At 43.5% G+C, this 16,537-nt stretch overlaps 1 protein-coding gene across 5 annotated transcripts in view; it reads left to right on the top strand.

The window, feature by feature from the left end:
- The window catches only part of LOC137616443 (7SK snRNA methylphosphate capping enzyme-like), a 180,501-nt gene that overhangs the window by 137,775 nt on the left and 26,189 nt on the right, over positions 1 to 16,537 (top strand). For all 5 annotated transcript variants that reach the window (XM_068346196.1, XM_068346195.1, XM_068346197.1 and 2 more), the window contains one exon: positions 6,220 to 6,438. In XM_068346196.1, coding sequence (XP_068202297.1) covers positions 6,220 to 6,438 — 219 coding nt within the window. The remainder of the gene's footprint in view (positions 1 to 6,219; positions 6,439 to 16,537) is intronic.

A 16,537-nucleotide genomic window follows, 5' to 3' on the forward strand; every position in this document is an offset into this window, starting at 1 on the left:
TGCTCAACAGAGTAAGGACAGCCCGAAACCTAAAGATGACTTTGGTAGCACCCTGGTGGCCGGAGAGAGAGTGGTTCGCGGACCTAAAAGACCTGGCGAGTCAACCACCGTGGCCTCTGCCCGACAGGTCAGACCTTCTGCATCAACCTCATTTTCTCAGGCTCCACGACAACCCACTCTCCCTACGTCTTCACGCCTGGAGACTATCGAGCGGCTCCTGAAGAAAGAAGGATATTCTTCATCCACTGCTAAGAGAATGTCGCTATACCTGAGAAAGTCTTCAGCCGCGGTCTACCAGGCTAAGTGGTGCTCTGAGAGGCACATTAAGCCTCTTAAGGCCTCTGTCCCAGACATAGCAGATTTTCTGGTGTTTCTCAGAGACAAGATGGGAATGTCAATCCCAGCCATAAAAGGGGTTCGGGCCGCCTTAGGCCAAGTCTTCCTCCTGAAGGGCATCGACCTGGGGGCCTCGAGGCACATAGCGATGCTTGTCAAAAGTTTCGAGCAGTCCTGCCCCCCACAGGCGAGTAGGGTGCCCCAGTGGGACTTAGCCAAGGTCCTGAAGATGTTGTGTGGCCCCCCCTTTGAACCTTTGAAAGATATCGTGGACAGGGATCTCACTCTCAAGGCCGTCTTCTTGCTGGCCTTGGCGTCCGCTAAGAGAGTGGGTGAGATCCATGGGCTGTCATATGACGTTTCTCATTCGAAGGGGTGGAAAGAAGTATCCTTCAAGTTCGTCCCTTCTTTTATGGCTAAGACCCAGAACCCAGCAGTCTGGGATCCGAGGTTCGAAGGTTTTTCAATACCTGCCATCCCTAGGATGGGTAATTCAGAGGATTTGAAATTATGCTCTGTACGGACCATTAGAAAATACCTTGAAAGAACGGCTCATCTCCGCCCAGGCATCAAGAGCCTCTTCGTATCCACGGGTATTACTAAGAAGCAAGTGTCCAAGAACACCATTCCCTTCTGGTTGAGACAAGTTATTGCCAGAGCCTACAAGGAGGAAGGCATAGCAGTGCCAGGCACCCCCAGACCTCATGACATCAGAGGCCTGAGCACGTCCTTAGCCTTTGAGAAAAACATGGTAGTAAGTCAGATCCTGCGAGCAGGTACTTGGTCGAACCAGTCAACCTTTACTGCCCATTACCTCAAGGACTACTCGAGGAAGTCCTTAGACGGGTTCTCCATTGGAACAGTCATCTCCGCCCTCCAAGTGGTGTAACGGTAAAAGCCCCAGGCTCAATCACGGATAGCAACCGGGAGACACAGGTGCGTCTTCCTTCCATCCTACCCAGTTCCTTCTTAGCTTCATCGGGGAGTACCAACTTATTCCATTGGATAACACATTCTTCACGGCTACGCTACTGAATGCAACATCAGAAGAAGTTTTTCAAAGGGTGAGTACTTAGACACTAACGTGAGCTCTTTGTGTAGTTACTCTCTCATCCGTTTTCTAGTATGTCCCGTTATTCCTGGGCCTCTTGGCCTCCGCTTACCGGGTCAGGGGGTCAGAATAGCACTCCCGCCTCCTAAAGTGTAAGTCTCCTAAGAAAGTAGTTCGAGGTAAGTATTCGTGTTGGAACAAATCAAAAATTTTGAGTAATTTTTATTTTTCCTAACATACTTACCGAGAACTACTTTCGGGTAATGGCCCTCCCTTCCTTCCCCGAGTGCCTCTCTTCCCTTGCAAGCATTGTGCTACTCCAATAGAACTTACTGAAGCTGTTGACCCGGGCGGACATCGACCTACGATAAGCCTACCCTCGGGGCACATTCTTTAATGCCGGGGGTAGGCCTCCATAGAAAATGGGGTAGAGGGTACCCTACACAAAACTCTGGTCGGTAGAGAGGAGGTTACAGGTAACTCCTAAGAAAGTAGTTCTCGGTAAGTATGTTAGGAAAAATAAAAATTACTTAAAATTTTTTATATTTAAGAGAAATGCCACAATAAAGCAGGACTCTCCACAAAATTGGTCAGTGCACACTATCAAAGGCTTTTTCATAGTCCACAAATGCCAGCAAAAGTGGATTTCTATATTATTATTATTATTATTACTTGCTAAGCTACAACCCTAGTTGGAAATGCAGGATGCTATAAGCCCAGGGGCTCCAACAGGGAAAATAGCCCAGTGAGGAAAGGAAATGAGGAAAAATAAAATATTTTAAGAAGAGTAACAACATTAAAATAAATATCGCCTATGTAAACTATAAAAACTTCAACAAAATAAGAGGAAGAGAAGCAAGATAGAATAGTGAGTCGAAGTGTACCCTCAAGCAAGAGAACTCTAACCCAAGGCATTGAAAGACCATGGTAGAGAGGCTATGGCACTACCCAAGACTAGAGAACAATGGTTTGATTTTGGAGTGTCCTCCTAGAAAAGCTGCTTACCGTAGCTAAAGAGTCTCTCTTCTTGCATTGCTGTACAATGTGTCTCAAAATTAAAATTTCTATCTTCTAAATCCTGCTTGTTCATCTCTCAGCTTTTCATCAATCTTTCTCTCCAGTCTCTTTAGAATAAGCATACTATATATTTTCATAACTCACATGTGTTATGCCTCTGTAAATATTGCAATCAGTCAGGTCTCCTCTTTTTTTTGCCATTTTCAAACAACACTCTCAACTCCCATTCATCAGGTTTTGCCTCTTCATGCCACATTCTACAAAATTATCTTGTAAGTACTCTGGGAATCACTTCATTTTTGGCCAGTATCATCTAGGCAGTTATTCCATCATATCCAGGGGCTTTCCATCTCTTTAGTCATTTGTGGATAGTTTCAACTTCAAACACATTGAATTCATTCATGGGCATATCAAGGTCTTCATCAGCATCAGGTATATCAATCAAATTATTCCCTTCATATCTTCTATTCATAACCTCGCTAAAGTGTTCAATCCAACATTGCCTTTCTTCTTCTTCTGTTGTTATAACAGATCGATCTCTCTTTTTGATGGGTATATGCCTCTTCTTTGCCCCCATAGAGATTTCATTAATAATTCTGTGAGCAATTCTTACACCATAGCCACTTCCTGAATTCATAGCTTTGTCAGCCTCATCTGTTTTACTATCTAAATATTCTCTCCACTTAGTTCTAGCTTTTCTTTTGACCTCCCTATCAATTCTGGAATACTTAGCATGCTTATTTTTAAACTCGGAATATTCTTACCTAGACAGTCATATTACCAGTTCCTCACAACCACACAGGTTGCTCAGGCCACTACGGGCTTATTATACAATGTTGTCTCCTTTTAGCGAGTTGAGAAGGTTTATCCTAGTTACAGTCTAACCTGTACAGGTCAAAACCCGGGTCAATGACCAAGCCAGTGGTCGAACTACCGCCCCCATAAAGGGTGAGTCATCCCTATTAAATAGCGTTAGGTTTGTCAGTGTAGGAACAAATGACCAATTTTGAAAGTAATTTGCATTTTTCCTAATCTACAAACCTTTAGCTATTTATTCAAATTGTCCCGCCATCACCTGGCCCCCATAAGTCCTGCTTGAATCAAAAGTGGTAAGATATCACTGTGTGAGTGAGTGAGGTACCCAGTGATCCCAGGCACCCCCCTCCACTCTCCCACTAACTAGTGATTGGGTGGTTGCCACCTCGCATTAAAGTCTTAACGGCTAGTCTTCCAGCTCTGCTGAAAGATAATCCCTATTAAGCTAAATGTTTGTACGTTAGAAAAAGTACAAATTACTTCCAAATTTGTCTTGTTTCTGGGGAAGGGGCTTTGTGGTGTGATCACACAATACAGTGTTTTTGAGTGTTTTGTTGTAGAGTAGGGGCTGTAAAGAACAACCACAATATTCTATGTACAACTGACTAATATCTTAACTTGGTAGCTAATCTAAAGATTTGCCACACTTCCTTTTCCTCTCCTTACATTCTGAAGATTTGTCTTTGGATATTTTTTAATTTTGAATATGATTTTGATTTGTACTCTTGAAGCACAAAGGAAGGTGGACTTGAACATACCTCCTCACCTGTAAAATTCTAGTAGCTAACATGTTTGAGCATTGTTAAATTATACTTTGAAACTGTGTTCCTTTCCCTTGGTCTGATCCCAACAAACTCCATGAGCAACTTTTTCAAATATACATTTGACTAGGACTGTTAAAACCACTAGGAATACTGTAGATGAACATAACATTACAAACCTGGTTGCCTGAGGCTCTACACAGTTACTTGCATAGCTTTATCTACGAAAACTTACTTAAGGAAGGTAAGCTGAAGAGCATACAAATCAGTTTCAAAGATTTGTGTCTATGAGAAGCAGACTGTTATTGTCAGTGATGATTAAGATGATGCATTGCAGAAATGACATTTATTGAGTAGAGAAATGCCGTATTTTAGCTAAACTATGATGATTTTACTTGTAATTTAGTTTGTCCAGCTCTCCTGATTTGCTTATTGTACTTTAATCTGCTTATTCTAGTTTGCCTTGACAATAAATTAAACTAAATAATGACATGGTTCACTCTAATAGTAGAAAGCCCTAAAAGAGAAGGTTTTGTGGTTTTGGTTGTGTTTAATTAGAAATTCATTTGTTCAGCTCCTATTGCAGGAATAAGACATGATTAGAATAAGAAGTTTGTTTTTGTGGGATCAATATAAAGATTGTTATTCAATTTTAATCAGATACTGTATGAGTGTAGATTTGTAAGTTAGGTTGTTTGGATTCTTTATCTCTTGAATTAACCTGACTATTTTTTATTAGTCAATATTTGAATTTTGTATCCTTGAATAACACAGGAGGTAAATGAATGCTAAATATATTGTCTGCCACAGGTTGAATACTTGTTTTATATATTATTATTATTATTATTATTACTATCCAAGCTACAACCCTAATTGGAAAAGCAAAATGCTATAAGCCCAGGGGCTCCAATAGGGAAAAATAGCCCAGTGAGGAAAGGAAATAAGAAAATAAATAACTGAAGAGAACAAATTAACAGTAAATCATTCTAAAAAAAGTAACAACGTCATAACAGATATGTCATATATAAACTATGAACAACTTCAAAAACAAATATGTCATATATAAACTATAAAAAGACTCATGTCCGCCTGGTCAACAAAAAAGCATTTGCTCCAACTTTGAACTTTTGAAGTTCTACTGATTCAACAACCCGATTAGGAAGATCATTCCACAACTTGGTAACAGCTGGAATAAAACTTCTAGAGTACTGCGTGGTATTGAGTCTTATGATGGAAAAGGCCTGGCTATTAGAATTAACTGCCAGCCTAGTATTACGAACAGGATAGAATTGTCCAGGGAGATCTGAATGTAAAGGATGGTCAGAGTTATGAAAAATCTTATGCAACATGCATAATGAACTAATTGAACGACGGTGCCAGAGATTAATATCTAGATCAGGAATAAGAAATTTAATAGACCGTAAGTTTCTGTCCAACAAATTAAGATGAGAATCAGCAGCTGAAGACCAGACAGGAGAACAATACTCAAAACAAGGTAGAATAAAAGAATTAAAACACTTCTTCAGAATAGATTGATAACCGAATATCTTAAGAGACTTTCTCAATAAGCCAATTTTTTGTGCAATTGAAGAAGACACAGACCTTATATGTTTCTCAAAAGTAAATTTGCTGTCGAGAATCACACCTAAAATTTTGAAAGAGTCATACAAATTTAAAGAAACATTATCAATACTGAGATCCGGATGTTGAGGAGCCACCGTCCTTGACCTACTTACAATCATACTTTGAGTTTTGTTAGGATTCAACTTCATACCCCATAACTTGCACCATGCACTAATTTTAGCTAGATATCTATTAAGGGATTCACCAACCCCAGGTCTACATTCAGGGGATGGAATTGATGCAAAGAGAGTAGCATCATCTGCATATGCAACAATGGTTTTTGTGTAAAAAGCCACTTTATTTTCTTGTGAAGTCTCAATTTTTATTGTTAATAAAGGATTTAACATTATTGTATAACATTCACAATTCTCATAATATTAGTTGAAGGGTTATTATTGAAAAATATATTTCATCATATTTAATAACTTGTTACAGTACATAGGAATATAAATATGGGTCAGACTAAAAATAGTAGATTCAAAAGATTTCATTCTGCGATTGGGTTGTTTAACCTTATATTTGCCGTTGGTTGGAAAGTGGGCCATCATCGAGTCTTCCAATGTGATTACATAATTGTATTTACTAATAAAAGTTCCTATCTATTCTTTGTTTCAGGCAAATTATGTCTTGGAATCCGATGAATTGTTGGAAACAGTCAGGCCAGAATTTGATGTTATCATTTGCTTTAGCATCACAAAGTGGATCCATTTAAACTGGGGAGATGCTGGTCTGAAGAGATTTTTTCGCCGTATTTTTTATAATCTCAATCCGGGGGGCAGATTCATTTTGGAGCCACAGGCCTGGCCTTCATACAACAAAAGAAGAAAACTCACTGTAAGTTTTATAAAAGATCATTAAAGATTACTTTTGTTACTTGGTCTTAAAAAGTGTAGAATTCTGAATTATGTTTTATAGCAGTGTATTTCATCAAATTTTGTTGTTGCCTTGTGGTTATGGGAGATTAGCCACATCCACTCCACCAAACTGGAATGTACTGTATTGTGTAGGTATTGATTATAGCTTTGAAATACAATAGCTTTCACATTAAAATTAAATTTTTCCTCTTTTGAAGCTAACAAAAGTACTGTATACAGCTACGCTTTACTTATATCCAACCTTTGTTGAAGTTATTTCATAAATCCTAACTTTTGATGTATTCTGCTAATTATTTTCTAACAAAATTATATAGGATAATGCATTAACAAAAAACTATTTTATGTAGTATTTAAACAACTTTTAGCTTGTAGAAGTCTGCATTGTTTAATAAGGCATGGCAATGAGACTGGAATAATTTTTACAAGCATATATAGTTATTTATTTGAAAGAAAAATCAAGATAATTTTATTATATTGATAAAATTTAATTATTGATAAGCATAGTAAGCATAAAATTTTTTGCAAATTATTGTAAGAATTTAATTCAGGAAAATCAAAGTTTTCGTGGTGTTTTTATTTAAATTGATAGTGTAGGTACCTTTATTCTTGTTATAAATATATGCTTAACCCAATGAGTGATGATTTTTCCCTTGAACTAGAGGTGTCATATATATACTGCCTTGAAATTGTAAAAAGATTAGGTTTTTGGGTTTGGACACTATAATTAATTAGTAGTCACTCCACTTTTGTTCAGTCTTAAGTCTTCTGTTTGTTCTGTAACTGGAATACAAACCAACACTATTTATATGGGTATTACTTAGGGACGAGTCATTAGCATTTAGCAAGGGTTAATTACCCATTACGCTAGTTAGCGGCGGGTGGTTAGCTAGCTACCCCTCTCACTCGCACACCTTTGACTGCTTCACTTTACTTTTGGCTCAGAGGGAGAGCGGTTGTTGCCACTCTTCCTCCTCGCCTATTTTTGGACTGCCATTAAGCATTGTCTTTTTATCTTAGCTTTTCTTCTTCGTCTTTGTCTACATTTTTTCCCACTTCTATGTGGGGTCGATGTTTCTGGTCAGCTTTCTCCATCTACCTCTGTCCCACACTTCATCACCGGTTAATCCCTATCTTAGGTTTTCTCTATAGATTTGAAAACATTCCTAATATTTTTCTATATATTGTAAGCTTTCTTTACAGTGAATGTTGCGGTTTGCGTACCAGTATTAGTACGGCAGGTTCTCAACGACGAAGAACCTTCTCTTCCAACCTTTCTCCTTTGGATATCGGTCATCCCGTTGATGGGTGGCCTTCTATGTACCTCGGCCGCCGCCGCAGGGATATCGTGATCGTTTGGATACTCCTCCGTTCAGCTGTTATCGTCTTCCCCTCTACATGTTCTTAGAAGGAAGCTGCTTGGGGAAGAGAGTGCGGCCCTTTCAAAGCTCGATCTTGGTATTGCTCTTTCTCAAGGTCAACGTCGCTCACTTTAAGTGGGCGGCCGGCAGAATACTCTGCGGGAGGAACACGTTTCCCGTTCGTGGTTTAGCTTGCGCTTCCAAATGGTTTTTGTCATTAAGTAAAATTATTACACTTTGTAATTTAACTTTTCAGCTTCGTCGAGTGGTTCTCCCTTGTAGTTATTTTTCTCGGCTGAATTAATTAACTGTAGTTCTTGTTTTGTTACAGTTTTTTTACACTGCTGCTCTCCCTCTCCCATTGATGTCGGCCAGGGAAGGGAGTGTGCAGTCCTTAATTTGTCTCTGTTCTCTTCCCATCCGCGGACTAGGTACTCCTCCCTGGGAAGTTTTTTGTTACAAAATTTGTTTTATTTTTCCTCATTTAGCATTGCCGTACTTCTTTGTCCGGCTAGGATAGCCGACGTAAAAGAGCAGTACCGTTCGTTCCTGTGGAATCTTCTGTCACTGCGCCATCACTGTACTGTTCTCCTGCCCCTGTGGCAACTCCTGTTCAGCATGCTAACCTTGAGGAACTAGCTCCAGCTAATTTTTCTCGGGTAGCGCTCAATGCAGACCTTCAACTTGAACAAGGCTTGTTGATGGGAAGGAAAGAGTGCTCCCCGGAGGTCCGCCTCCAGGGGTTGGACTACTTTCCCTTCTGAGGGAGAGTTATGTTCCCCAGGTTTTGGGATGTCCTCCCTTCAAAGGGAAAACTTCCCTTCATCTTCTGCATCTCATTGCATTGATTGCCGATTGGGGTTGCTGTTTCTTTGCCCAAACCTAAGTCCCCCTCCCCCCCCCCCCCATGCTGAGTGGACTCTTCCGTCGGGGCGGAGCAAAGTCTGAGGTAAGTCTCTCCTGCGAGTGATCACCTTTCTCGTTCGCGAGAGGGGCCACTCATAGAGACACTTCTTCGGAGGTCTGCTGCTGCTGATCAGCTTGCTGATCCTCCTGGCCCTTCGGGTGTTTATCATCATGGTCGTTAAAACCACTGTACTCCTCCGCTGCTTCACTTTAGAAGTGCTCCTTAGCCTTTGGCGAAAAGACACCTCTTCGGCTCTCTAACGGGGGATGTTCACCCTTCCAAATGATATATCCCTTCTCCAGATCATCATTCAGATGTTTGTCGATCTCCTGCTCGTCTTTCTCCGATCGTCGACCTCCAGTATCGCCGATTGCTAGCTCGTCGATCGCCAATCGCTGACGGCCAGCTCACCGTTCGCCAACCGATAGCTCGTCTTTCTCCGATCGTTGACCTCTAGTCTTGCTGATCGGTGATCTCTAGCTCACCGGTAGCCAATCTTCAGGTTGCTGATAGCTAGCTTGCCAATCGCTAGATTGCTAGCTCGTCTGTCTCAGATTGTTGACCTCCAGTCTCACAGATCGCTGATTTCCAGCTCACCGATAGCTGATCTCCAGCTCACCGATAGCCAATTGCCTGCTTGCTGATCGCTAGCTCACTGTTCCCCGATAGTCAGCTCACCGACTGCTGATTTCTGGCACGACGATCGCCGATCATTATCAATTCTCCGATTGTTGAACCTTACTCTAATCATCCGTTTGACGATTGTCTCAGGTCTCCGAAGCGCCAATCGCTGATTTCTGGCACGCCGATTGCTAGCTCACCAATGACTAGCTGGACGATCGCCAATTGTTATCTCGCAGATCACCAATCTCCGATCGTCGAACCTTACTCTAATCATCCGTTTGACGATCGTCTCAGATCTCCAAAGCGATGATCGCCAATCTCTGGCGCTTTGATCGTCAGCACACCAACCGTCAGCCAGCCTTACCAGCTCAACGATCAGCGATTGCTGATCACTATGCTAGTTGCCGGTCGCCTATTGTCTCCTCGTGCTTTTGCCAATTGTCGATCTCCAGCTCGCCGATCACCGATCGCCAGTAGGCATCTCACAGATCACCTTTCGCCTGTGACCTGAGATTCTCCTCGGTCTTGTCATTCGTCATCCTTACAGCTCTTGTCAGACTAACTCTCCTCGCTCACCTGCTTGTCAGCAGACTCCAGTTTGTGACTCTAGCTGGTTCCAGCCACCCGGTCGCTCATCTTTCCATGACTTGGCATGCAGCCGTTCCCCATTCGGCAATGGTTAGCTGCTCGCGCACTTATCTATCGGTTCGCCATTCACCTCCAGCTTTTTGATCAATGGCAGATCACCACTCACCAACTGACCAGGCAGCCTTCACTGCTCGTCAGTCACCACCCATTTGCTGTTTGCCAATGGTAAGCCATTCGTCCTTTGGTAATGGTTAGCCATTTGCCATGCGCTAATGGTAACCATTCTCTACTCATCTTCGGCTTGCTAATTGCCGATTCGCCTCTAGCCATCGACAGCTCGCCACTTGCCCTTAACTACTCGCCAGTCACCCTTTGCACAACGTTCTCCAGAGAGATCGGAAGGCAAACAACACTAACTCCTCGCTGCTTGGCATTCTCCATCGCGCCAATCCACTAAACAATCGGCAGGCGGAAGGCAGTCCTCATCAGCAGCTCGTCGACAAGTGAATACTCATGAGCAGTTTCCGACTGCACAGCAGCCACAAAAACCAGCCCTTGACCATCGTCAACGTTTGGCAGAACGGCACTATTCTAAGGAACAACATCACCAGAACCTCTGGCGGTATTTTTGGGAGCAACCTGGTCTTTCATTTGAAGGAGATAGGGTTAAATCTCCGTATGAGATACAGTAGAACTTTATTTCTATTTTGAACACAGTATTGTGTTGATTTCCCATCATGGTGTCTAAGGTAAGGTCAAGCGTTGCCTGGCCCACTTCTCCATCAGTTCAGACTGAGTTCGCTCACAGGGAAGAGTCCTTATCAGACTCTTAGCAGCCTTCGCTCATTAAGGAAGTCCCGAGGGATCACATAGTAGCCTAGAAACCCGAGGAGGATTCCATCCTTTTGTCTAAGCTATAGCACTAGACCTTCAGTACTAGAGGTCTTCTATCCGAGTAAAGAGACCAAGAACCCTAAAAAGCCCTTATCAAGGACTACAAAACCCACAGAGGGTGTCAAGCAGTCCACATTTGGCAACTTCGAGAACGGCAAAACAGGACTGCAGTAACAGACTACAAGGTGTCTAAAAAGCCCTTTCCTATCGAACCCTGGACAATCTCAGTGATACTTTCAGGGTATCGCGTCCTGTTGACACATCTCTCCCCCATTGGTCAAGACCCCAGCATCAGCAAGCTCCTATGCGAAGGGATCCACAAAGGAGCTGTCCCTTTGGGCTGAAGTCCACACCATGTTGGAGGTCAGACAACCGGTAAGACCTCAGGACTTCATGTGCACGCTGGACCTAAAGAAGGAATACTTCTAGATCTGAAGCCATCCGTTTTCAAGGAAGTATCTGAGATTCAGTTTAGACAACAAGAAATACCAGTTCAAGGTGTTGTGCTTCGGTCTCTCATTAAGCACCCCAGGTCCTCACGAGAGTGTTCGCCCTAGTGTCATCCTGGGATCATAGAATTGGCATTCGTCTCTTACGTTTCCTGGACAACTGGCTGATTCTAGCAGACTCGGTTGCAACCCTTAGTCGGCACTGAGACAAACTTCTGAGGCTTTGCCAAGATTTGGGGACCATGGTAAACCTCGAGAAGTTATCCATGCATCCCACTCAAAGACTAGTATACAGTACCTAGGCATGATGATAAACACAAACCTCCACAAAGCTTTCCTATCAGACGTCAGGGTAATGAGGCTGAGGAAGGTCGTGAGACCTTTTCTCAGACAAGAAAAGCTCCCAGCTCAGAGGTAACTGTGTCTCCTTGGACACCCATCGTCTCTGACCTGTCTAGTTCTCAATGGCCGCCTCAGGATATGATCCATCCAATGGTGACTAAATCCCAACTGGAATCAGGCTTTCCATTCCCGGGACATTCTGATCCCCGTGTGACCAGAGGAACGGACGGATCTCGAGTGGTTGGTGACAGACGAGAATCTGCTGAAGGGTGTCAATCTTCTCGTCCTTTCCCGGACTTGATGCTGTATTCCAACACATCTAAAGAAAGATGGTGGCCCCACGTGCTGCATCACACGACTTCAGACCTTTGATCAGAGTTCGAAAAGTACCTTCACATAAATCTCTCAGAGTTGTAGGCCGTCTGCCTGGCCATTCAAAAGTTCCATCAGTTCCTGGCGGGTCACTCAGTGGTAATAATGAACAACAACACAGTAAGGGCTTACATCAGCAAGCAAGTAGGTACCTTTTGGCAGCCCCTATCCCATCTGGCAGTAGAGATGCTGAGATGGGCAGAAGTCCACTCGGTCACACTATCAGCTCGCTTCATTCCCCGGCAAAAGGGATGTGCTCACCTACAACCTGAGCAGAGCAACTCAGATAGTGAGTATGAATGGTCTTTGGATCATCTAGTAGCCAACAAAGTCCTGACTTTGTGGGGTTCTTCTTCTACTGTGGATCTGTTCGCTACGTCCCTTGAACTTCAGGCTCCCGTTTTACTGCTCCCCAGTTCCAGACCCCAAGGCTCTCTGGTAAGATGCATTCCAGCAACGGTGGGTCAACATCAACATTTACGCCTTCCGCCCATTCTGTGTGATAAGAAGAGTACTCAGCAAGGCCAGAACATCGGTCAACCTCTCAATGACCCTCATAACTCTGCTATGGCATCACGCAGAATGGTTTCCAGACCTTCTGCAGCTCCTGTCAGAACTTTTGATAGAATTTCCTCCACAACACGATCTACTCAGACAGCCACATGCCAACATTTTCCACAAAAGAGTAGCTTCACTACGTCTTCACGCCTGGAGACTATCCAGCATCTCCTCACTCAGAGAGAATTTTTGCAATAAGTTGCGCAGAAGATGTCTGGATGTCTGTGAAGATAGTCAGCATCCGTCTACCAAAGTGGAATGTCTTCGGTGGTTGGTGTCGTAGAAAGAGTATCTCTCCACTTGATGCCACTATTCCACCAATAACGGAATTCTTCGGCTATTTGCGGGAGGAAATGCACCTTTCAGTAAAAGGCTATCACTGAGCCTTGGGTCTCTCCTTTAAACTGAAAGGAGTGAATATTTCCTCATTACTGGAACTTTCCCTCCTCCTACAGTTACAAACTTATCTGTCCTCAGTCTGGAGTGAGACCTCCTCCTTGGAACGTGGGTCGGTTTCCTTGGTCCCTTAAGAGGCCTCCCTACGAACCATTACACCAGACAACAGATCATCACCATACATTGAAGACGTTGTTCCTACTTGCCTTGGCTTCAGCTAAACAAGTCAATGAGCTGCATGATCTTGTATAACATTGCCCACTCAAGAGGAGGGGGAGCGTTGAGCTTCAGATGCATCCCTGAATTTGTTGCCAAGACTTAGAATCTGTGGGTTTCGGATCCTAGGTTCGATTTCTTCCAGATAACGAGGCTCTGCTCTATAACCGATGTCCTACAACATCTGTTAATATGCCAAGTAAGAAGTTTGAGGCGCTACCCCTATTGCCGTCACTTTGTCAGCATGAGTAGAAATAAGAGGAGGATAACAAAAAACACCATTTCTGCTTGGATTCGCAGGGTCATTGACCATGCTCTTGAGTGAAGATCCTCCTCCAATACGTCAACCCGGAGCGCATGATGTCGAGCGTAGCTAACGTCCCTGGCCTTCAAAAGAAACTACTGTGACGCAGGTTCTTCATCCTCCTCTCTCTTGGGGAAATCAGCATGCTGGGTCCACTGCATAAGCTGACCTCAACCGCTGCAGGTAAACCATGGCTCCCTTGTGTAACCTAGTATTGTTCCAATACTGTTAGGTCCCCATATCCTGGCAAACATGTATTGGGAATGTCTTAGTCAACTCTGTTATTTCGTACAGACTTGGAATAACTTATACCTTGACAGTCACAGTGCTAGTAACTCAACACAGAGCTTGTGTAGGCCACAGATCATGCTTTGTGAGGCTTAGCGAGGTGTTAGGGTCTCCTTATTTGTGCACTAACATACACAATATGGAAACCCCTGGTAAGGCCAAAAGCCAAATTGGCAGGGACATCCACCCTCCTATTGGGTGAGTCAACCCCTATAAATAGCATTGATTTGTACTCCAGTTACGAAACAAATGACAAATTTGGAAGTAATTTGTATTTTTTCCTAACGATACAAACCTGTAGCTGTGTATACATACTTGCCTGCTAATCCTGTCCCCAGTCAAAGTCCTACCTCCAAGCAAAGTAAAGCACAATCACAGGTGTACTTAGCTACCCCCTACCCCCCCTGCTAACTAGCGGAATTGGTAGTTAACCCTCGCTAAATTCCAATGGCTCGTCCTTTCAGCTTCGCCGAAAATAATTCCCCTATAAGGAAAAATATAAATTACTTCCAAATTTTAAACACAAGACTTACCCGGTAGTTATATATATAGCTTACGTCCCCGACGTCAACGGCAGAAAATTCGAAACTCGCGCCAACCGCCAGTTGGATAGCCAGGTGTGCCATCCCTGCACCCTAGCGAGGTACCTGGGAACCATTCCAGTGACCCTCATATATTCCCTGCCGTCGCTAGCGGGGACATGTGAATTCTACTCCGTCATTACTGATCGTTTCTTTGGTGAAGTACAAATCTTTGGTTATTGACTCCCGCTTGTTATTGATCTCGCTTTGGTTATTTCTTGATTTTGATTGGATTAGAAGATTTTTAACCTTTGCTTGTCTGAATTCTCTTTAAAATTTCAAAATGGCCACCCCCCCCCCCCATAACTTTTAGGTTAATTTCGAGTAGTGGGTGTAAGACCTGTATGGCTAAAGCCTCATTTGACCCCCATTCTCTCTGTGTTGTATGCAGAGGTAAAGAGTGTGATTTAGGTGATCGCTGTGATGAATGTGTTTTACTGTCAGAGCATGAATGGATTGAGTTTGATAGGTACAGGTGTAAACTCAAAAGGGATAGATTGAGGCGTAGTTCTTCTCGCTCATCTAGAGATATTTCCTCTTCCCATGTCATTAATCCTATTCCTTCACATGTAGTGGTAGATCCCGATCCCACTATTGCAATTGCTAATGAACCATCACTAAAAGATATGCTAGTGGCAATTCAAGCTCTTGGCGCTGAATTTGAATCTTTGGCTGCAGACAGAATACAGTTGCTGTCCGATGTGCAACAATTGAAAGGTGAGAGTGCAAGTGCAAGTACAGTGAAGTTAAGTGCAGTGGAGGGTGTGCCTGCTCGTGTCTGTCGTCCTCCTAGTCCTAGACCTCTTCCAAGCTCCCCAACCCCTGGGAGAAGAAATGTCGAAAGGCGAAAGGAGACGAGAGGCTTTAATAGCAGACGTCCCCTCGAACGTACCTGTGGGCGCCTCCCAGGACGTTCGCCCTCACCAATGGAAAGGTGAGGTTAAGTGTTTTTCGTCGTCGTCGGATGACCCCTTGCCTAAAAGAGGCTGGAAGCTTGCTTCCAGACCTCTTAAAGGACCTCTGATAAGGGCTATCAACGTCCTGCTAGTTCAAGACCTGGATGTAGTCACGAGGATACTCCAGAGCCATTTGAAAGTCCTCCAATAAAACGTCCTTATAGAACGCTGGACGTTTCCAAGGATCCTTTTATGCAGTCGGGATCAGGCTTAACCTCATTCCAAGCTCCCAAGCAACCTTCAGACTGGTTTTCGCCTTCTAGGCACTCTGTTCCATTTAGCGATGAGGAGAACGTTGTGATTTCATCACCGATTTCACAACGTTCGGATCCTAACTTTGTCATGCTTCAAGACTTGCAAAGCAGGCTCTCGTACTTTATGCAAACCTACCAGCATAGCGACAAATCTCATATCAGCACACGTGACAGTTTTGGTCGTGATCGAAACAGCGAACTAGGACGTGTTCTCGAACGCCCTCGTAATCGAGGATCTAAGCTTCCTGCTAGCCACTATGAACGTCCTTTAGGAAGTGATAGTGATCGTTCTCCTAAGTCCGCAGTCGACAGTTCTTTTATTGAACGTGAACGTTCTTACAAGAGCAAGGAGATCCTTCCTTCAGACAGTGTGCTCGAACGTTCTTTAAAGAAAGACGTCGGACGTCCTGTTAGACAGGTTATTAAACGTCCTTGCAAACGTGTTACCGAACGTCCTGAGAAACAGGCTGGTGATCGTTCTTCGAAAAAGTCTTTCGAACGTCCTTCGATACAGGCTCCTGGACTTCATACGAAACAGGCTGCCGATCGTCCTTCGGAACAGGCTGCTGAACGTCCTTACAAACTGGCTGTCAAACGTCCCATAATTCAGGAAGTCTCTCTCTCCGCTAATTATTTTAGTGAACGTCCTTCAGGTCGTGTTTCCGAAAGGATAACAGTTGAACGAGTCGCTGAACAACAAGCGGTTCATAGTACCGAACGCTTGTCAGGAGTTGACGGCAAGCGTTTTTCAGAATATGATCCTGATCGTCCTATCCTTTATCATATTTCGGATGTTAGTTTGGATTACGATAATGAGACTCACTCTTTTCAAGACATCGATACAGTTCAAGTGCAGGAACTTCTTGTCTCCGATCGAGCTGATCGTGAGCGTTCGGATGAGCCGCAAACGACACTGCCGCCTGATTCTATTCGCAATGAGCCTATTTCTATTGCTGTTGGCACTCAGGATA

The sequence above is a fragment of the Palaemon carinicauda genome, chromosome 22 (assembly GCF_036898095.1).
Source record: "Palaemon carinicauda isolate YSFRI2023 chromosome 22, ASM3689809v2, whole genome shotgun sequence".
Taxonomy (NCBI): domain Eukaryota; kingdom Metazoa; phylum Arthropoda; class Malacostraca; order Decapoda; family Palaemonidae; genus Palaemon; species Palaemon carinicauda.